Source organism: Toxotes jaculatrix, chromosome 3 (genome assembly GCF_017976425.1).
Source record: "Toxotes jaculatrix isolate fToxJac2 chromosome 3, fToxJac2.pri, whole genome shotgun sequence".
Lineage (NCBI taxonomy): Eukaryota > Metazoa > Chordata > Actinopteri > Toxotidae > Toxotes > Toxotes jaculatrix.
In genome coordinates, this window is record NC_054396.1 from 22,301,877 (window position 1) to 22,325,609 (window position 23,733).

The window sequence follows — 23,733 nt, forward strand, 5'->3', positions numbered from 1 at the left end:
TTTTGACGCCTTACTATACTATGATGTTTTTTATGACATTTTGAGGTCAAAAAAATGTTTGACTTTTTTTGGCCGATTTTGACGCCTTACTATACTATGACGCTTTTTATGACATTTTGAGGTGAAAAAAAAAATTTCATATTTTCGGCCGATTTTGACACCTTACTATACTATGATGTTTTTTATGACATTTTGAGGTAAAAAAATTTTTTTCATTTTTTTGGCCGATTTTGACGCCTTACTATACTATGACGTTTTTTATGACATTTTGAGGTCAAAAAAAATTTTGACTTTTTTTGGCCGAAAAAAATGCCTTAATATACTATGACGTTTTTTATGACATTTTGAGGTCAAAAAAAATTTTGACTTTTTTTGGCCGAAAAAAACGTCTTACTATACTATGACGTTTTTTATGACATTTTGAGGTCAAAAAAAATTGTGACTTTTTTTGGCCGAAAAAAACGCCTTACTATACTATGACGTTTTTTATGACATTTTGAGGTGAAAAAAAAAATTTCATATTTTCGGCCGATTTTGACACCTTACTATACTATGATGTTTTTTATGACATTTTGAGGTCAAAAATTTTTTTTCATTTTTTTGGCCGATTTTGACGCCTTACTATACTATGACGTTTTTTATGACATTTTGAGGTCAAAAAAAAGTTTGACTTTTTTTGGCCGAAAAAAACGCCGTACTATACTATGACGTTTTTCATGATATTTTGAGGTCAAAAAAATTTTTGACGTTTTTTTGGCCGATTTTGACGCCTTACTATACTATGATGTTTTTTATGACATTTTGAGGTCAAAAAAATGTTTGACTTTTTTTGGCCGATTTTGACGCCTTACTATACTATGACGTTTTTTATGACATTTTGAGGTGAAAAAAAAATTTTCATATTTTTGGCCGATTTTGACGCCTTACTATACTATGACGTTTTTTATGACATTTTGAGGTCAAAAAAATTTTTGACTTTTTTTGGCCGATTTTGACGCCTTACTATACTATGACGTTTTTTATGACATTTTGAGGTCAAAAAAAAGTTTGACTTTTTTTGGCCGAAAAAAACGCCTTACTATACTATGACGTTTTTCATGACATTTTGAGGTCAAAAAAAAGTTTGACTTTTTTGGGCCGAAAAAATCGCCTTACTATACTATGACGTTTTTCATGACATTTTGAGGTCAAAAAAAATGTTGACTTTTTTTGGCCGATTTTGACGCCTTACTATACTATGACGTTTTTCATGACATTTTGAGGTCAAAAAAAATTTTGACTTTTTTTGGCCGATTTTGACGCCTTACTATACTATGACGTTTTTTATGACATTTTGAGGTCAAAAAAAATTTTTTTGACTTTTTTTGGCCGAAAAAAACGCCTTACTATACTATGACGTTTTTTATGACATTTTGAGGTAAAAAAAAAAATTTTACTTTTTTTGGCCGAAAAAAACGCCATACTATACTATGACGTTTTTCATGACATTTTGAGGTCAAAAAAAATTTTGACTTATTTTGGCCGATTTTGAAGCCTTACTGTACTATGACGTTTTTTATGACATTTAGAGGTCAAAAAAAATTTTGACTTTTTTTGGACGAAAAAAACGCCTTACTATACTATGACGTTTTTCATGACAGTTTGAGGTCAAAAAAAAATTTGACTTTTTTTGGCCGAAAAAAACGCCTTACTATACTATGACGTTTTTCATGACATTTTGAGGTTAAAAAAATTTTGACTTTTTTTGGCTGAAAAAAACGTCTAACTATACTATGACGTTTTTTATGACATTTTGAGGTGAAAATTTTTTTTTCATTTTTTCTTCCGATTTTGACGCCTTACTATACTATGACGTTTTTTATGACATTTTGAGGTCAAAAAAAATTGTGACTTTTTTTGGCCGATTTTGACGCCTTACTATACTATGACGTTTTTTATGACATTTTGAGGTCAAAAAAAATTTTGACTTTTTTTGGCCGATGTTGACGCCTTACTATACTATGACGTTTTTTATGACATTTTGAGGTCAAAAAAAATTTTTGACTTTTTTTGGCCGATTTTGACGCCTTACTATACTATGACGCTTTTTATGACATTTTGAGGTCAAAAAAAATTTTGACTTTTTTTGGCCGAAAAAAAAAACGCCTTACTATACTATGACGTTTTTTATGACATTTTGAGGTCAAAAATTTTTGGACTTTTTTTGGCCGATTTTGACGCCTTACTATACTATGACGTTTTTTATGACATTTTGAGGTCAAAAATTTTTTTGACTTTTTTTGGCCAATTTTGCGCCTTACTATACTATGACGTTTTTTATGACATTTTGAGGTCATACAAAAATTTGACTTTTTTTGGCCGATTTTGACGCCTTACTATACAATGACGTTTTTATGTCATTTTGAGGTAAAAAATTTTTTTGACTTTTTTTGGCCGATTTTGACACCTTACTATACTATGACGTTTTTTTATGACATTTTGAGGTCAAAAAAATTTTTGACTTTTTTTGGCCAATTTTGACGGCTTACTATACTATGACGTTTTTTATGACATTTTGAGGTTAAAAAATGTTTTGACTTTTTTTGGACGATTTTGACGCCTTACTATACAATGACGTTTTTATGTCATTTTGAGGTAAAAAAAAAATTTGACTTTTTTTGGCCGATTTTGACTCCTTACTATACTATGACGTTTTTTATCTCATTTTGAGGTCAAAATATTTTTGACTTTTTTTGGCCGATTTTGACGCCTTACTATACTATGACGTTTTTTATGACATTTTGACACCAAAAAAAAAAAAAAAATTTTTTTTTTTTATTATCATTACTGAAAGTAATAATGTTTTTTAACGTTTTAATATATTTTAATATGAAATAATTATGATTTTTTCAGTTAAAAAATAGGCTAGAAATAAATTTCTAGTTTTGGTGGATTTTTTTGGCTTTATTTCTTATGTTATATGACCTCAATAAAAGATTAATTATTATTTCAAGTGCTTTGGCGTTACAGTTTTTAAGGAACTGACCTTAAGGTACGTGTCGCAGTCGCACGGGGTCAGGCTAGTCGGGTCAGACTCGGGCACTGTCGTGTGGTGGATGTAGCTGCCGCTTAGCTTGTTAGCCTAACTGATTAACCTATTACCATTACGTTAGCTTGGTTGCTCCGAGCTAAGTGGGGGGGTTCTCGGTCGGCTGACCCATAGAGTAACCGCCTCTCCGCCAAATAGGGAAAGTACACTCCCACTAAAATCCAAGATGGCGCAGCTCAAATGCCCATGGTTTGGTCACAAAACCGACTCCCCAAAATCAATGGGTGACGTCACTGGTGTTACGCCCGTGTTTTATATAGTCTGTGAACCTAACGTTAGACTGGGATGATTCTGCACTGCTGGACTGGGTGAAACTAATATTTTGCATATTAAGGGGGGATATGAACGGCTCCTCCCAATTTGAGCTGATCCCTGTTTGTACTGAAATGAGATTGGCTCAGCCGCTCAGTCAGTCATCAAACTGCTTTTATTTGAGCAAAACCACATGCAAGCAACACACAAAGCATCTTCTTTTCCATGTTTTCATGCTACCAAATAAAGCAGAAAGTGAACAGAATTTTGCCAGTCTTTTTGCCTGTGTTCTCTGCACGTACACACACACAGAGTAGTTTAATTTTTTTAATAAACATAGTGTGATTATGCATAGTATGTGTGAACATATGTAGCTTACTTTAGTACACTCTACTGACTGTATATCATTAGATATTTTTTATATTTTTATATTGTAAATAAAGTATTCATGTTAAAATCACAGTTCCACTTGCGTCTGTCGTGTGATTGAGTAAAAGGCCTCTCCAAACCAAGCTCCTGGGCTGAATTTCAACTCCAGCCTGCTCCTGGCTGGAGGCACACCAACACACAACACAACATACATCATACGTATATAAGGTATTTGTGATTCCCTGAATCACACTCGCAGGAACAGAACTCAGATTTAAGGTGAGCACAGAGAAACCTGTGAAATGTGAAAACAGGCTCATAGTTTCAATCTGTGCACGTACATCATTCTGCACAGTGAAGCCCAAACACCCAAGTGGAGAAAAAAAAAACCCATTTCTGACTGGGGGGAACATTAAGCAACAATGTAATGCAGAATTTTTATAGTGTTGTGTTGCTACTTGTACTTTTCCTCCACCAGTGGCCCTGTCTGATCAGAGGATGCTGTTTCGATCCCCCTGTGTCATGTGACACTGAAAGACACCCATGTGAGGCCATGTGTGTGACGGCAACCAAGCAACAGCAGCCATGTCTGTCTTAGTTATATTTAAGCAGTTAGATGCTGCCAGCTGGAGGTCTCCTGACAAACACACCGAACACTAAACCTCACAACACGTTTCATTTTCACACCTCTTGCATGCAAACACATGCAATCTGCTGCATGAAATGTGAGGTTTTTATAGTTTGTTTTGGTGGGAATTTTTCTGTGAAGTGCACAACAGGGAGTTGTTGCTGCTGTCATCACAGATAATTGCTGCTCCTGCTTGTACTTTCTAGCATTGTGTAACTAAGTTTTATATTACAGGCAAATTACAAAATAAAGGGAATTTGTTGAGCATTTGCCTTCTAATATTGACAAAATAATACACAAATGCAGAGTGAGGAGACGGTATTTTTAAAAAAATCAACTTAAGGTGCATGAATAAAAATGTATTTTAATATTTCCTCTTAATGTAAAAAAAAAAGAAGTAATGACTGGCTGTCCAACTGCAAACAGGAAGAACACATTTCTAATCTCCTTTAAAAACTCCAACTCTCTGAAGACAAAAGTGTAGAAAATATTACCACGACTCACTACACTTTTCCTATCACAAACTGGAAATCAACATGTGTTATTTTTCACATCAAAGGTCTTTGGAAGCACGTTGTTTTGGAAAAAAAAGAGAGAAAATATTGAAGCCCGAGACTGAGGAATAGAACTGAGCTAAAACAATGTTATCTTATCATCCTTTTACATTACACGTTTGTCTTTAGTTTTTGTTTTTGTTGACACCTAAAAAAATACATAAGATGCTTTTGAGTGGATTTTTACTGTCTTTATATTGTTAAGTTCACTTTTTACCAAGAAAAACAAAAAAACAATACACCGAAACAAAAACCCTCTGCTAAACTTGTTAAATATATTCTACAAAGAAGAAATGAGGGCCAAGCTCACACTGGTAGAACTTATGAGGAAAGGAAATCAGAGCTCTATATTACCTGTTTTTTTCATGGACAATAATTACTAAAGACAGGCAGGTATAACCCAGTAGGACTTGATTTAGAAAGGTAGAGCTTTGACGCGTTTGCAGTTTTTCATGTTAACTGAATAGTAAAATCACATTATCTCCTAAATTATAAATCATCTCACATCACTGTTATGATAGTTTCAACCATTTGGAGATAACTTTAAAAAGCTGCAGTCTGTCCACTAGGAGACAGCAGAGTGACAGAGATGATAAAGTCACTCTAGCATTAATTCTCAAAGCACCTGTGACTAAGAACATATTGATGCAGGGGAATACATGGGGGAGGAATTAGGTTACAAAACAAAGAGTCTGAATAGCTTGGGGAGCTATTAACAAAATGTTCACAACATGTAAACACTGTGCTACTGGGGACTGAAGAAACAAGTTGGGAATGAGTCCACACATAGGTTACATTATTAAAAGTCATGTGGGTAATGTGTGTATGTATGTGTAAGTCTGTGTGCGTGTTGGAGATGGGTATACAGAACGAGTCTTATCAGTAATTGGTCTTTAATGGGTCACAATTTCTGGAGCGATCTAAAACCGGTGGTCTTTGAGTGATAGTTACTAGAAGTGGTATGGGGTGTGGGTGACCCAGTTGGATGTCTGGTCTTTGGTGCGCTTGGCAGAGCTGTGGGTGGTGAACAGGGATTTGAAGGCCTCAGATTTTTCCTCCATGTCCTGGATGGACCTCTTGGTGGTGGAGGCTGTCGAAGACTTCGTGACTTTCGAAGAGCTGGAAGATCCGGAGGGTCCAGCAGCATCTGGGTGGTAAAATGGCAAATAAAACAGAAAACAAAACAAGGCAAAGAATGAGAATATTAAAAAAAAAAAAAAAAAAAAAGACAAAAAGGGGGAATATGATTTTTGCAAATGTTTCTTTTTGAATGCTCCCTGGACTTTAAGGTTCTCACTGAAAACAAAATCTTGATGCCCAACTGATTATGTATATGAACTACTAGATTATCCTTATATTCATTCTCTGGCAGCATCTAAGAGCAATACTAAAAAAAAAAAAAAGCATTTTAAATGGTCATCTTTCAGAATGTCTTCCATGTTGTCTGAAGGTGGGGGGGGGGGTTAATAAATAATTCAGGCAAATATACTATTCTCAACACTACTGCCATTTTCAAATCAGGAGTTTAAGTCTATGTTTGTAATATGTTTGTATTTATCAAAGCAAAGTGTTAGCTACCTGAACAGCTGCTCTGGCTGCCCTCACTGGAGCTCCTCCCTGCTACATCCACATGTGGAGACTGAGTGTCATCTGCAGGAAGAAACCAGTCAGGCAATCTGATTAATCAAGAGGATAATTCAATGTTGTGTTCAAATGACCAACATAGTTTGTCTAATGGTCAGGAAAAATGATTCAGAATCGTTTCACTGAAAGTTTAGTTTTCCTTTGAGTAACACACATAAATGTCAGGTGTTACTCAGCCAACACCCTGTTCACTTGTGAGATGAAAGCCTTATGCCGTTCTGGAAAACTAAACAGGAAACCACACCAGTGCTCTCTGAGGACACACAATAGTGCTGGTCTCTGATGTAAGATTCATAAACGCAGGGTGAGACTGTAAAAGCACTGTACTTGTTCCAGTATCACTAGTTACAGTGATATTCTTTCCAATTCCTTTCTTTTTGATGAGACTCAAAGAAATTTATTCAAAATTGGGATAAGAGAAATAGACATATTCACATTGCAAAATGTATAAAACGGGGTCAGTCATAGAATTTAGTCAAAAATTACCAAACTCTTTGACTCATCCAAAACAATTTCTACATACTTGGTCACTACATGACAGATGTTCTTCTTAAAGGGAGAAATGATGACCAATAAGTCTGAAGATGTCAGGTTCCCAGAACAAGTATGAGGGAATTAATACATAGACACAGTGAGCCAATGAAATGAGACCAATCCAGTTTAAAAAAACAGACAACAAATTACTGCTGACAGAGAAAACCCAAAGAAACTTATGCAATATGAACCTTTGGTCATGGGAGTATAAAGTATGCTTTCTCCATTATAGCAGAGTCAGGCCACCTCGCCTGAAAGCAAGGGGCCTTTACTAAGATTAAAAAAAACAAAACAAACAAAAACAAAAAAAAGAACACTTTTATCAACAATAACAGTAACCTTCACTGGAAATGAACAGCTGGGCTATTCAACAAAGCAAATGCTCTGTATTTAATGACTGTGACTTTTGTTTAGACTACCATCAACTAACTAAATAAACAGTGAGATGAGATGTTCTCGGATCCAGGTTGCTCACTACAAGTTACATACATTATCAAGTGCTCAGTATTTAATGAGATTTCATCTAAGGAAATAACCCTGGTAACTCCACGACAGCACATTCAAAACATTATTGAAATGAAGAAGAAAAGGCTCCGGTGTTTTGTTAGCGTGCTGTTGTTTGGTTTTGTTTATGTAAAAGACAAAGAGGCCGGTCTGAACAAAATGTATGTTGCCTCAACCAGGAATTAAACAAACCTTTTGATTCCAGTGGTGTGGACACAGTTTCAGCTGCCTTGTTCCTCTTTGATTTCTAAAACAAGAACAGAAATGTATTGAATACAAAATAAACAAATACTGGCAATAATGTGACTCGATGTATCAAAAGTTAACAGACAAACCACTCTCAACAACCAAATACAATATTCATAGTTTATTCAACTCCAGCAACCCACCCACCCGCAGATCATTTCATCATCTTAAGTTTACTGTAATAATATTAAAATTGAAACTCACCTTGGTTTTGGCTTTGGCCCTCCTCTCTTCCATCTTTTCCCTCAGCTTCTCCACCTCCTCCTTGGTGCCGTTGAGTACAACAATATCCTCATCTTTAAACGGGTCTCCACACTGAAGCACAAACATGACATCCCAGTTAATAGATATTGACTGTGACCAGCAAAATATGAAAACCTGTTGCCCATCTCCATCAGTACCCTCCAGTTAAACTACTGTTAATTTACTGCTGACCCACATTACGCCTTTCATTCAGTTTACCTTTGCACATTACAGCTAAATCATTGTTAATCTACTTTGCACATTTTTCACTTGTACATTGTATTTGTACATTTTCTACAGTTATTACTATTTTTTATTGTCGTTTTAACTTTTTTTTTTTTATTTCTACTTTATCTGCATGTTGAGCAACTGTAACAACGCAAACCAATTTTTGACTGTGTCAGCACGACAGGCTATCAGCATGGTTGCTGCGCTTTGACACTGATTTTGGCTGAATGGAAACATCATGGTGACTGAATATGGCCAATGCTGTTATTTGAATACAAACTAATGCTGGCAAGAGGGACAATCTACAGATGCAAAGGCGAGCATGAGCTGAACTGTGAATAAATGGATCGCAGAATCCAAGGAGATACACTTAACAGGACACTGGTTTATTTTTTTGCCCTGAAGACGCGTCTGAAACCAGTTCAACCCTTTCGCCTTCATTATTTTGTTGAAAATCAGTACAATAACCTTGATGAAGGGAGGGTTTAGTGCAGGTCTGCTGTATTAGGCTGCTTTAGTTTTGGCTATATAATATATTGTAACCATTTAACATTTTTTTACTCCACAAGTAATTTTACTTCTACTTGAGCAAATTTTCTTTTAAGTAGCAGTACTATTGCTTAAATACAAATTTTCAGTACTCATTCCTCTGTTGCATTTAAGTCTGATTTGAAGACATATATCTCTGAAAAACATAATTTATCCTATGAGCTTCTTTAACACATAATCTCATAATAACATAATATATGATAAGGCTGAAAGTCTCCTTTAAAAAGGTTCAGGTGCACAACAGGCGCGTAGATGTAATCCTACTTTCACTTGCAAAGTAATTGTTTGTTTATGGAAAACTTTACAATTGTTTGAGAAGTTTCTGTGGAAGGTACCGGCAGACAGAAAAGGCAACTCATAAAATAAGTCAAGCCATTTCTATACTCAAACTGTATGTTTTTTTTCCAGTAAAAATAAATGAAAAATATGTATGTAAGCATACACGGTGCTGAACACAATTATGTTTGCCATCCAAATAATCACACAGTCACATTACAACCCTTTCTGTTTGATTTGCATGCAGGCCACATTTGGTTCACTCTGAGAAAGAGCCGCTCAAATTACAGTGAAGTAATGCACACAGGCAGATTCAGTTAGTCAGTCAGTCAGTCAGAAATACATTGTGTAATGTGTGGATTTTTAACAACTTTACACAAAAAGTGGTGGATTTTGTAACTATGCTTTTTAACCCAGAGTCAGTACAGTCAGAGGCACCGTTTAATGACCAAATATGTCAAGTCAATGAGTCTGTTTGTTGCACCCAATGTGTGAGCAATTAATAAATGATGAAGGCCTATTTCTAGGCCTATTCTTTCTGTTTTTAATCTACTATCCTACAAAATCAAAAATCCTCCTGGTTTGCATATCCCACAGATCTAGATGACAGAGAATATGCAACTGATAAAACCACTTTAGGAGGTGTATTAAGTCTGGTCAAGTTTTATGAACTACTACATTATTGGGTATCTTGCTACCTGGATGACACATAACCTAATTTATCAAGAACGATTTCTAAATTGTTTACAGAAACAGAACAGAAGGACAAGGAGCAATCTTTGAAAAACCAACCATTTAACACGGCTGCATTTCTCTCAGAAAGGCCAACAAAAAACAGGATGGTAAAAATCTCAAATTCATAATTTTTTTGTATTAGTCAAAAATTATTATTAACACAAGTTGCGTAACTGCTTCATAAAAAGGGAAAACACACCCATATACAAACACAAATATTAAACCCCTGAGTTACCAGCAGGGGATCTATTGTGTTGCCGTAATGCAGGCTCAGTGGGTGTGAACTCCAGCCATGTGCTCTGTTCAACACAAGAGGGATAATCTCAGAAGCTGACCAAGCAGCAAATAAACTGTGGGTGCTGCTCTGAAGTCAGTCACTCTGCTGTTGCTACTACCCCAGTGACACAGGCCACTGGTGAGCTGAGCACCTTATCATCAAGTCAGTGAACGAGTCAACCAGAACGCTGCTTCAGCATTAAACAGGCTACTTGACAGACAACAAGAAGGTGAACAAGACAGCTAGACAGCGCTCAGCAGAGGAACACTGTGGATAATTCAATATGTGCACCTTTAACTTGGGAGAACAACTGGAATTTTACCCTGAGGTAATGGGGACTGGGGAAAAAATTATGTAAAGCAAGAAGACAAAAAAAAGAAAGATGCAATGTACCGAGTAAACAGGAAACCGTATGGGGGAGGAGAACGGAAAAAACCTTAGAGACTATGTGTGAGTTACGACTGTGCTCCTGTGTGTCAGGTGTGTGCGTAACTGCTGGTAACCAGGCAGGGACGAACCTTATCTCGTGAGATGTAGGGGGAAGCAACTTAATCAGCAACGAATACAACTAGAGAAAAAATACCACATAAAAACCACAGTCTCAGGATCAGAGAGTGCAGCTTCTCTCGTCTCTACTTACTGGAAACAACAACGAAACAATCCTGATAACCAAGTTTAGATCCAACATATAACAGAAACTATTCCTGCTGATGCTGTGTCCTTTGTTGCTGATGATGGTGCCAGTGGAAATAACTTGTGTACTCTGCTGGGCTCTGGATGGATCGTAATAACACATTTGGAGTTGCTGTTTTGGTAACAATGATCAGAACAGGCGCTGATGTCTTACGCTTTACTTCTTCGCCATAAGGACTACAGACTGAACTGCCTCAAAGGTAACTGACAACCCTTAGCCATTCTTATGCATTTTTTTTAAATATACTGTATCTGTATGTGTGTTTATGCACCTGTCAACTTCAACATTAAAACCACTTACAGGTTTATATATATATATAAAATCAACAAATGAGAATAAAGAATAAATTTATATATATATATATATATATATATATATATATATATATATATATATATATATATATATATATATTTTTTTTTTTTTTTTTTTTTTTAAATATATAAATTTATTCTGTTTTTATAGATATATGTAACAGAATAAATAATTGGATTTCCTGGTTTCATTTGTTGATTTTAATGTTGTGGCTGATTGGTGTATTTGTGTTTTAGATGTTTGATGTAGACAGACATAAACATAACACATAATCCCAAAATGAATGTTAGAAATGTGAAATGATAATTTTCTCAAGCTAAGAAAGATAAAGGTAACTCAATACAAACACTGTGGACAATCAAGCTGGAAGATAAACCTTATGTTGGTTTCCTGTCAGTGAAGGATAGAGTAGTTGGGGGAGGGGGGTAGAAATGTACACATTACCATGGCGTCACTCCTATAGTTACCTGTATCTTTGGTGCTGTTCTCAAGGACAGAGGGGGTTTAACAGCAGGGGGATTCAAATGGAAGGAAATAAGGAGGCAGTCCTGAGAGATGTCTAAAGCTTCTCTGCTCTGAAAAGTGCCCTGGGGTATACACCAATCAGCCACAACATTAACCCAGTTACCTGTTTTAAAGCCATCGCTGATCAGTGTACGTAAAAGCAACTTTTGAGTTACCGTGTCTAGTACTACGTTTCACTGAATTAAAATGGTTTTGGGAATTTGGGAATGCTACTGTTCCTACACATAAACAATAATTTACAAAGACAGCATCAAAACTACACCGTATAATATTCTCTTTCCAAAATGGCAGGCTCTTTAGTACAAAAAAATACTCAATACTATTGAGTAGCTCAGGAGGTTCAGAGGCTAGTTACAAATATTAGGGAAAATGTGTTCAAAATAACAAATATGTTATAAATAAGAACTAACTTCCCATACCATTTGCTTAATTAATGATAACTTTTGTAGCATGCACATGTAGCCCCTGAAGACTTCCTGAGTTTTCAGATGATCTGCCAAGGCTTGTTAGTGAGTCTAGAATCTTTTAAATAAGGTTGTAATCACTTTAGTTAGTGCTAAAAAGTATTGGTCAGTTACTTTTCAATGCATAAAAATTACCATCAGTTATTTGTTGAATTCATGAAATAAACAAATATAGCCTCTACTCTAAAACACAATAGAGAAGGGTTACAACAGGAAGTACTGAAAAAACAAAAACTATCATGACTGCATTTAAAAGGTTTATTTAACTACTCCGTTTTGCCAACTCTCTTCAAACTTGCTCCTATGTTTTGCTAAATGTTGCTATACAATTTCTTTTAATCTCTTTCCCACTATAGGACGATAAGTTATAATGCTGTATACTTCTGGAACGGAACTATTGCATTTTGTGTTTGAGAAAGGTGAAGAAGAGACAACATGTTTCCGGTGCATCATGTGTCACATCTCAGATAATAATTATCAACAGATTAAATCTGGTGCGCTAAACTACATTTCACGAGCTAAAAGCTGGCATCACCAATTAGTGCTTAACCTATATATTTAACCCAATTTAATATCTCTCACGGGTACAGGACCCTTCTGCAAATAACCAATGTGGATGTCTTTATTGCAGGAGTTCTATCTGTGGTGGTGCTGTCTGGATAAGGTGAAGCGGGGCTATTATGTGCCAGCTTGAAGTTACAAAGTGCAGCTTCCTGTTGTGTCTGGGGATGAGCATTATTATCTGTTCGGTCATTTACTTGAGGGCAAGGATACCAACAGAGCCAAAGCCCCTAGAGCCTTCAAGTTGCAGGCCCTTTCCCCCTTCATGTAAAGCGTTCCTGCCTGGCAATGACAAAAGAATAGAATGGTACCACCGTGACTGCAAGGTATGTTTTATTTGTTCTTTCTTACTGCATTTGTAAAATGTATGTTAAACACTGCAGTGGAGCTAGAGAGTTAATATTTTTTTCCCGTCTGCAGGCAGAAAGCTATATTCTTAATAGTCGTCTGCAGTGTTCCAATTTGACAAGAGACCTACACTTCATCACAAGACCTTTGAGCCGTGAGGAGGAGGACTACCCATTAGCATTCATTGTGACTGTTCACAAAGAGCTGGAGCTTTTTGTGCGCCTGTTCCGGGCTATTTACATGCCACAAAATGTCTACTGTATTCACGTGGATGCTAAGGCTCCACGGGGGTACCGGGAAGCTGTACAGAGGCTAGTAAGCTGCTTTGAAAACACCTTCCTCTCTAGCCGCAGCGAAACAGTGACCTACGCTGGGTTTTCCCGCTTGCAAGCAGATTTGAACTGCATGAAGGATCTAGCAAAGTCCAAGATAGGTTGGAGAAAGGTGGTGAATCTGTGCGGACAGGATTTCCCTGTCAAGAGCAATCTGGAATTGGTGCAGTATCTGAAGAGCAAAGAGTGGAGGGACAGAAACATGACACCTGGGGTCAAGCAGCCGGTGTCTATGAGGCACAGGACACAGCTCCAGCACAAGGAGATCATTGGGTCACATGTAGCTCTGAAAGGGTTGGGACTGAAGAAAGGTCCTCCTCCATACAATCTGCAAGTGTATTTTGGAACAGCCTACTATGCTCTCACAAGGGCATTTGTAGACTTTGTTCTGAAAAACCAAATAGCTCAAAGCCTCTTGGAGTGGTCCAAAGATACATTCAGTCCAGACGAGCACTACTGGGTGACACTCAATCACATCAAAGGTAAACTGCCGGTTTTGAATGGATGTACAGACATGCAACAACTTCCTACTACTGCTAACATAACCTTTTTTCTAAGTTGTGGTGCAGAAATCCAAGAATAGAACTATTAATTATTAACTAGTGTGATTATGATGTTTAAACACAAGGAGATGTGAGATACAGAAGCACAATCAGCGCAACAAGGTCAAACAACATATTTGATCGTTAACAAATTTTCTGCACTGGCTCACTGACTGTGTCTTTATGGCTCAGGTCGGGATTTCATGCTTGCATGGGCTGTGGAATATAAAACAATGTGATAGTGAGCAAGAAGGCCTGAGTTAAATTCATTTTCAGGGGGTTTAATGGCAATGTTTGTGTGTCAGAAGTCAGAGATACGACAAGCTCCTGGCAGCAGTGTCTCCACTGTAAAAACTGTGGATTTCGGAGTCTTGTATTGGCCTTACAGTGAGCCACAGTATGGCTGAGGTGGTCACATTAAGTGCGTTTCCATCCACCAATTCTTTATACGCAATTTTGAATTGTTCATAAAAAGTGGAAATGGCAGAAATTGGAAAATATAAATTTGAGAAATATTGAGAAAAAGTTTCTACACGGTCTGAGCGAACTGTGAAGCGTATTTAGGAGTACTTGTGCTAATAAAAGTATTACAAAATTCAGGCCAAGGAGCTACTTTTTTTAAACAAAAATGTTGATAACACAACAATAATGATGACACAATCACTGTCCTGAACAAATGCTGTCCATGTCTGCAACCAATTTAAAACAAAAATAATGTATTTATGTAACACTACCTATTATTGCCTGCTTTTCGCTGTTCTTTATCTTTCACATACTACACAAATGTAAACTACAGTATGTGAATCTGTTGAAGACACACAATGCTTGGATTGAAGATGAATACTTGTCATTAATGACTATAATGTTCCTCCTCATTCCCATCACTTTACTGTCACTACACACCCTTGGATGATATCATTTCTTACACTTGAGCAATGCTTGAGTCAAGCATTGCTCAATAATGCCATTGGTCTTGATAATGGATCTGACCTAAGAAATTAAATTAATCCCTGGGTGTGCCTAAAGAGGGTGGCTGAAATGCAATGGGGTTATTTCCCCTAAGAGAAACCAATAGTCTAACAAATTGTATTCTCTTTACAACATATCAGTCCTGAGGTAGCAGGAAGGCAGACTTTAACCCATTTTAATGTCAAACCTATTGCTTTTCCTGTGAACCTTCACAGACATTAACTGATATCAGTACTGATATTAAGGGCATTGTCAAGCCATTCCTTAAAAATCCATGTATTTTCTAGATTTATTTGGGATTGATAGTGTGAAAATAACACTAAAATACATATAGACTACAGAACATCGAAAAGCTTAGGGAAGCAGCTGTGCACTTTTCTTAATTGGTGATGGGGATGTTAAGTATATACGAAAATGAGGCGAAGAAGATGCTGCACTTTAAAACTTGGACAAGCTGCTCAAAGATGCCATTTATGATTGGCTGGAAGTTTTTTCCCAAAACATCAGTTACAGTTTTACATGAGAAAAAGCTTCAAGAATGAGAATTAACTGGCTTCTTTGGCAAATGCACATCTGTTTAACTTCCCCACTTCCGATAAAGGGCGGTAACACAGCTGGTTCCCTAAGCTTTTCCATGTGAAGCATCCGGGCTGTTTCCCACGCAGTGGATGTGAGAGTCCCAAATAGAGATAAGTAAATCCTTAGAATTCAATTAGGTTGCATACTGATGATTCAATGTATCTGGCCATGTGTCTGTAGAAGCTCCAGGCAGTCACATAGATGGAGGCTGGGCAGGAGCCATCCGGGCAATCAAGTGGAAGGATCAAGAGGGAAGGACACACAATGGCTGCAAAGGTACAGTACAGTAGACCATGTCTATTAATGAAGGTACTACTTTACTGATTAATAACTGTATTGCAGGGCTTACCTATGGTCTATCTTAATTCTCGATATTATGAAAATGTCATTTATAAATATATTTATAATATAATTTACAAATAAATATTATTAAATAAGCTCAATAAGTATTTTTTGTGGCTAATCTCAAAACCACATATGCAAACTAGTACTAATTAATATAATATTAATACCAGCAGTCTACCTTTTGGTCTCCCTATGCCCTACAAAACAAAGAATAAAATGAACGAAATGTCTCCTTACTATTTATCTTAGTATATGTTTGGCTCTTAGGCTCCAAAAAGGATTACAGAACAAATTACTGTCTAAGGTAATTCAAGATTTACTCAACAAAAGAACTGATAAGAGGATTCATCTGATATGATGTACCCTCTAATAGGTTTAGTCTGTGTTTTACATGACCTTTCACTAGAAGATGGAAACAAAGATGACTTTTATGTTCCAATAATATGCACACGTGTACAGGGAAAAAAAAACAATTGTTGATGTCATTTTCCAGGGCGTTATGTACGAGACATCTGTATCTATGGAATAGGCGACCTGCCTTGGATCATTAACAGGAACAGCATGTTTGCCAATAAGTTTGAGAGAAACACCTTTCCCGAGGCACTGGACTGTCTGGAGCAGTGGCACAGAAACAAGGTGCTGAGCCAGGCAACTGTTCCCATAGACCCATCATGGTTACTAGCTATACAGAGCAACTCAAGCAGCAGCAGCAACAACAGCAGCAGCAGCAGCAGCAGCAGCAGGAGCTACTTTAACAGCAGTGCTGAAGCATGAAATCGCTGTTGATATCATAAACAAAAGTCCGGCTGCATGCAGTTCAGATTATTTGCACTTGTTCAGTGGCTGTGAATGTCAAAGATGTGAGAAGAAAAGAAACTGAACTGAGAACAAAGGGATGATGCACTGTACACATGCACATGTAGCATGACTACTGTTCACAGATTTATGTATATGCCAGAGGGTGAAGTATTGAATAAACTACTGAAAATATGTTTAATATTGTTTAATTATATTAAATATTTAATACAGTTTGATATCATATTGTTCAGTGTGTTCTCCAACACACATGTTGATAAAACTATGTCTGTGCATCATTTTTTAACGAATTAAATAGCTGCAGGTGTAAACAAACAAATAAAGATAATTACAAGAATAAGCTCTCTTCCCTTATCTCTTTAAAAACAGAGAAGACATTCCTAATTTTATCAGAGTGACTGTGGAAGTTAGATCCCTGAGTAAATTGTGTTTTTTTTTTTCAACAGTTCCTTTGTCCCTGAAATACTTTTAAAATCATTTAAAGTTCTCTACAAATCAAGGTAAGCCATACTTGCTAAAGGTACTTCAGTCAGTCTCAGAACTTATTTCTCGGGAAGCCACACAGCTGAAATGTGGTAAAATCATTTCCGTTTGACATTATGATTAGTATGCCATTTCAGATTCAAAACTGAACTACTATCAGAAATGGTTTGAAAAGAGGAACAGTGAAGCTCACAGATGCCTACGAACAGTTGAAGCAAATCAGTAAATGTAAATGTGTGAAATTCTCAAGTTAGCTGAGTATAAAAACAAAGTTCCTCTTTCGGCAGTGATGGCAGAAACAATTCCATGCACAATGCACAATATGTCAAGGATGTAAGATAACGGAACATTAGAATAGGGTGAAAGTGGAGTAGGTTGTTAGCTTTCCACTGAACTACAAAGGGATTTGTGGCAAGCACATGGAGACACTAGAGTCTGGTTACTTCCTGTTTCGAGATTTCAAACCCCCCCTTAATGCCCATGGAAGCTTTAAAACACCACTCTTCAAACTTTTAACTCACATTCTTATCCATCTGAGCAACAGACTCTGCATGTGAGTCCATGCCAGTCCTAGATTGGTTGTGTCATCTACATTGACATCAAGGCTGTCTATTGACATAGCATTATCTCTGAGAGGTCTCTATATGTGAATCAAATAAGCAGAAACACTGCCAAACACTGATAGGTTAGTAATGGAACAGATTAAAAATCTATAAGGAGAATTTTAAGTTTTATTGATGTTAAACTACCAGAACTCTGCTGAAAATTCAAGTATTGTCAATTAAAAATGAAGCAGTTCAAATATGTAGCCATATTTTTACACATAAACCTATATATTATGTACATTTAAAGGGAGTTTCTGAATAATTAAGCGGTTTCATGTCTGTGACATTTTTATATTGTCAAATAAGCTACATAAATATAAAAGCGGTACGTTGAACTGTAGTGACAGTCACTGCGAAAGAATGAAATAATCCTCACCTTGTGGCAGATTTCTGTCTTGACCTCCTTCAGGGCCCGGTCAGAGAAGACACAGCCACAGGTCTGCAGGTAGCAAAACCTGAAAATGAGAAGAACAAGACATATATAAAATGTTTCTTTCTTGAACCTTTCCATCCTTTTTTCTGTGAGCTTTCCCTGCACAAAGTGAACAAAAACTTTTAACTGAGCCCTTTTGTGTTTCTGTGTGGTAAAATCCTTATGCTGTTAAATTTAAACCAATGGATGAGAGGTTTCATACTAGTGATGAGAAATGTTAAGTGTCTTCCAGAGTCATACCAGCATAGGAATCAAGACACAGCTCATGCTAGACACAGATGTCTACCGAGAACATAAAGACAAAGATGACTTGAATTTAATTGCATAATGTGAATAACAGTGATCTATCTGGGATCAAACAGGTCTATAAATGAAGTCTCATTTGATGAGATGGAGGGTTTATGGCTACAGTATAACAGGTTCAGGACCTTTAAAATGAATGAAAAGCCTGCCTTCAAGTCATTTCTTCAGTTGTGCACCAGCATTTTGATTATTCTTAAACTGAACCCTTCTATCTGATGTCGTTTACCTATGCTTGCCATTCATCTCCAACCCAACAACAGGGCAAATAAACATGCCACAGTGGATGTCCTCATAACGGTCTCCCTTAGCATTTCTTCTTTCTCCTTCCCACTCAGGATTATCGGTCAAGTTCAGCTCTTTTATATCCTAGAACAGGAGCAGAGGAATGAACGTGTACAGAAGCACAAAACCACACGTTATCAAAGAGAAACGGACAAAAGTATAAACATGCAACACACAAATACACTCAGAAAGCTTTGTACAAGACAACAGTGACTACACCATACCTTTATCCCACGGATGTGTGCAACAGCCTCAGCATTGGGTCTGTCAGCAGACTTATCCAGAAGATATTCTATGATAGCATCTTTGTTGTAGAGCCTGAAAGATAACATGGTTCTGACATTTAGTACATAATGTGCTATCTAAGGAGGTAAAGATGGATGGCTGGTCTACGCTGATAGTGACAACCTCATTAGTTTGCCGGTGACATTCAGATCTTTAAGACAGGTCTGTGGCTGAGTTGCACACACTGACACAACTTCTTCACTCAGTGTACAGTTGTAACAAAGCCGCTCATTTTGCACGATTGACGATGAACATGAAGTCAGCTCTCACCTTCCCAGGTCACAAGCAACGATAGGGCGTCTGAGTTTTTCCTGGCTCAAGGCACAGTACTTCCATCTGGCGGCCAGTTCTGCATTTTTATCGACCTAGACGCACAGTTCAAACGCTACAGTCAAAACATGTTGCATGAAAAATGTAAAGTCACGCTGTCTTTTATGCCTCTCACGACCTATGTTTTTGTGATAGATTCTACATGTAAATATTGCAAATGATTTTATATAGCGACTATGTGCTAACTAATCTACACTGCAATTTTGGCCAAGTCTGTTGTAGAAGAGTTCCTCTTGCTGAAGAGACGCTGTGGTTAAAAGATAAACTAAAGAAATTAATAAGAATAATATTGGTAGTTTAGCTTCGTTCTTCCTAATAGATGTAATGTAACTAACCATATTTTAAAGGCTAACGTTAGCCAACTCGTTAGCCTACTTTCATGTAAATAACGTATCCCACAAGAAACATGTGGAGACATAAAAAATCCCTTCACTGTTTAGACTAGCTAAGGACTACCTGTTGTGCCCTGAACTATTATTAAATCTACCATTTACTGATTTTCAAGATAACTAGCTATAGTAGTTTAACGTTAGCATGCTAGCTGACTAATAGCAACAAACAGACAGCTTTCCACGACGTCGCCAAAGGTAAGGAACTGGAAAAGCAAGCGAGCGTAACTCACCTTCTCGACTTTTTTAGGTCCTTTCACCAACTCGTGTCTTTTAGGAATCGTGCCACCATCGCATCCCATCTTGATAGCCGACCTGTGATGTTTAAGTACAAAGTTAGCTTACTAATCTAACCAAATCTACCCAGGAAGTAAACAAACAACGAGAGATCTGCAAATCTCGCGAGATATGCGACAAGTCCGATGTCGCCCCTCAGTGGCTGAATGAACAACTTTTCCAAAATTTCAGCTGTATTTTGTAGCTTCGACCACAGTGTGGAGGCATCGGTTTGCTAGTTTCTGTTCATCGAGCAGCCCAGATGGGGGCTGCCGGAGGAATGGGAAGCAAGTAAACATCTACAATTTACCACAGAAACACAAAGAAACGAAACATTCAATTTTAACAGAAGGTTACGGAAAGATATATTGTGCAGATATAGATACTACACAATAGCCTACTCACTACCAACTTTTGATAATTACATTATTGATATACTTTTTTATGATCAGTGTTTTTATCAGTTTTTCACTTGTTTGGTGGCACAAGCATATTTTTATAACAAGTGCAAGATAAGACAAGGACATAATAAAGTAGGAGGAAAAAAAGGGGGGAAAAGAAGGTTTTTGGTATGGTAGGCAACTTTCATACCACACGCACAGAAGTCATTCCGACCTCTTTTTATGTATTTTGTTATATTGCAGCCCAACTCTAGAATAATTTGAATTCATTTTTTCCCTCTTAAATCTAGACTTAGTACCCCACAATGATGAAGCTAAAACAGAACTGTAGAAAGTTTTGCAGATTTAATAAAAAGGAAAAAGGGAAATATCACATTAACATAAGTATTCCAACCCTTTGCTATGACACTTAAAATTTATCTCAAGTGCCTCCTATTTCTCTTGATCATCTTTAAGATGTCTCTACATCTTGATTGGTATTATAATTCTGGAGTTTGGAACAACCAGGACTCTTCCTTGAGCTGGCAGCCTCACCAAACTGAGCAATTAGGGCAGAAGACCCTAGGTAAAAAAGGTGACCTAGAATCTGATGGTCACTGTGGCTGAGCTCCAGAGATTATGGAGATGGGAGAAAAATCACTGCAGTACTCCACTGATCTTGGTTTTATGGCAGATTAGCCAGATAGAAGTGTCTGCTCAGTGAACGACACATGAAAGTCTGCATGGAGTTTGCAGACAAGCACCTAAAGACTCTCAGACTTTGAGAAGCAAGATTAAGATTCTCTGGTCAGATTGGCATTTAACTTTTTGGCCTCAGTTCTAAGGCACCGCTCATCACCTGTCCAGTACCATCCCAACAGTGAAGCATGGTGGTGGCAGCATCATGCTGTGGGGTTGTTTTTCAGCAGCAGTGACTGGGAGATTGAGGAAAAGCAGAAGGAGCAAAAGACAGTGATGTGCTAAAGCAAAAACCTGGTCCAGAGCTCTCAGGAACTCTGACTGGGTAGAAGGATTGACCCAGTCTGAATGTCCTTGAGTGACCCCACTAGAGCCCTGACTTAAACCCAGCCTGTGGAGAAACTTGAAAATGGCTGTTCACTGACGTCCTCATCAAACCTGACAGAGCTTGAGAGAATGACAAAAAATCCCCAAGTCCAAATGTGAAAAGTTTGTTGGGTCATACATAGACTAAAAGTGACAACAAAGTCTTGATTAAAGGGTCTGAATATTTATGTCAATATGGTATTTCAATTTTTCCTTTTTAATAAATTTGCAAAATTTATAAAATTCTATTTTCACTGTCATGAAGGGGTATTAATTGTAGATTGATGAGGGGAAAAAATGAATTAAAATGATGTTAGCACAAGGCTGCAACATAATGAAATGTGAAAAAGTGCAGGGATCTGGATACTTTCTAAATGCACTGTATAAACAAAAGCAAACATTTAGAAAAAAAAATGTGGGGAGTATCACCATGATGGTAACATTTTAACAATGAAAAGTTGCTGCAAAAAAAAAAAAAGGTCTTGCATAATTTTAAAACAACACCACCTGTAGTTGTGCATGTAAAGGTGAAAAAAAATACGTCACCCAGATTATTTTACTCTTTTACTGTCCATCCATCTCTTAAACATTTTCAGTCAGCCATTAAACCCAGAACTAGTAAGTGACATTAGTCTGGCTTTCAGGCTTGTTGTCAGAGTGGTCTAAAGATGAAAGTTTCCTTGGAAGATAGTTCAATGAGTGCTAATGAGATCTGTTTCCTGTGCCTTGCAGGCTGCAGATTAGTTTACTATCGATGGTGCTGTCCAAGAGCGACCATTAGTTTGGGGAATACCCCAGTGGAGACATCTCTGGCGGCATGACTGATAATCTTTGTGGAAAAGAAGACTGAATAAAAACACAGCATTGGACTTCATTTTGGCTGAGAAAATAGATTTCAGCCTCTTTACGCTCACCACACACTGGCAGCTGCTCTGTGGTTCCCAAAATGTAGCAAAATGAACAGATATAAACATAAAAACATTTCTCCATTTTGCCCATTGGTTCGATTGGTTCTTCCTGTAATTTATAAATTGTGTTACGTGTCTTATTGAATTTCCCCCCTTTCTCACACAGAGCTAAATGTTTAGTATGGATTTTCATTAGAGGCAATGGAGTGAAAGCTCTGTTAGCAAACTATCTTTGAGAGAGTGGAGCGCCTCAAGCTGATAGTGCAAACCAACACCTCAGGAACATGCAGTGCACAATGGCCACTAGACAAAAGGAGACAAGACAATGAACAATGGTCTACTATTCCTGTCTTGCCTGTTTTGTTGTTTTCAAAACTTCAGAATAAGAGTTGCTAGCTGTGTTTTATTGTAGTATTTGTGTTCACTGGCTTGTACCTGATGCACCTAGTTATACAAACATACTAGAGAGATCTTTAAAGTGGAAAGTGGCTCAAGCCTGAGAGAAAAGTAACATATTTTTTTAGTTTGCTTCTGTGCTCCACATTTCCAAGATATATATGAGCTATACACAAGGATATTTTCAAGTATATAAACTGAAAATACAAATATGTACGTCCACACAGCTCCAGAATAAGCCTACAGTATTTTGGCATGCCAAAGGTAATCCAAAAATGCCTGTGTTGATGCTTTGCATCACTTGAGCTGGATGGCTAAAAGCTGGAGAGTTAATTGTTTACCACTTGTCAGTTCAGATGCAACAGCTTTCATATAACAGAGAAGAATGAATCTGTTCAAATAATATGATACTAGGAAAATGTGTGAAAAATGCTTTGTTTTTTCATTAAATTGTTATCAGATGATATTTAATATACCTTAAAATAACAGAAAACAAATAACAAGGTGCAAATGTCATATGTCATTTCATAGCTGAAGTGCAACCCAAAGCCAGAATCTGTCCCTGGCAGTACATACAGATCCTGACTGTACTGATCATATCTTCTCTACTTTAACAGCTGAATCTGAAGAGTTTGCACAGCTGAAATGCAGCTTCCTCTTCTCCAGATCTCCCCCTCTGATTGACCTTCCTACCACACATATCTTTCTTGCCTGCTGTGGTGCTACCCAGCATGGTTGACCCAAAGAAAACCCTAACTACCAAGCGCCCATCCAACCTCATGTTTATACTTCCATGATGAGTCCAACCTGCCCAATCAGACTTCCACTGACTGGCCTTGAACTGAAACTGTATACATCTTAACCATCCCAGCCATCCGAAGCAGCCAGTGGAGACCAAGGCTGCATTAATTGCACCAACCAGCCGTGGAAGTGCACCGAGTCCAATGCATTTAGCGTTTCTAATTGGGGAGGGATTGCCGT

General features: G+C 37.3%; 2 protein-coding genes across 2 annotated transcripts; one reads left to right on the plus strand and one right to left on the minus strand.

The window, feature by feature from the left end:
- Nucleotides 1-4,681: 4,681 nt before the first annotated feature.
- Nucleotides 4,682-20,103, minus strand: rtf2 (replication termination factor 2). Its single transcript, XM_041033697.1, has 9 exons — nucleotides 19,961-20,103; nucleotides 19,279-19,373; nucleotides 18,948-19,041; nucleotides 18,668-18,807; nucleotides 18,082-18,160; nucleotides 8,024-8,134; nucleotides 7,766-7,820; nucleotides 6,470-6,541; nucleotides 4,682-6,038 (listed from the first exon to the last, which is right to left on the minus strand). Exons 1-9 carry the CDS (start codon nucleotides 20,027-20,029, stop codon nucleotides 5,842-5,844), a joined length of 912 nt encoding a protein of 303 aa, XP_040889631.1. The 5' UTR covers nucleotides 20,030-20,103; the 3' UTR covers nucleotides 4,682-5,841.
- gcnt7 (glucosaminyl (N-acetyl) transferase family member 7) lies at nucleotides 10,155-16,967 on the plus strand. Its single transcript, XM_041033696.1, has 5 exons — nucleotides 10,155-11,020; nucleotides 12,757-13,012; nucleotides 13,107-13,848; nucleotides 15,637-15,732; nucleotides 16,295-16,967. Exons 2-5 carry the CDS (start codon nucleotides 12,806-12,808, stop codon nucleotides 16,573-16,575), a joined length of 1,326 nt encoding a protein of 441 aa, XP_040889630.1. The 5' UTR covers nucleotides 10,155-11,020; nucleotides 12,757-12,805; the 3' UTR covers nucleotides 16,576-16,967.
- Nucleotides 20,104-23,733: the final 3,630 nt, after the last annotated feature.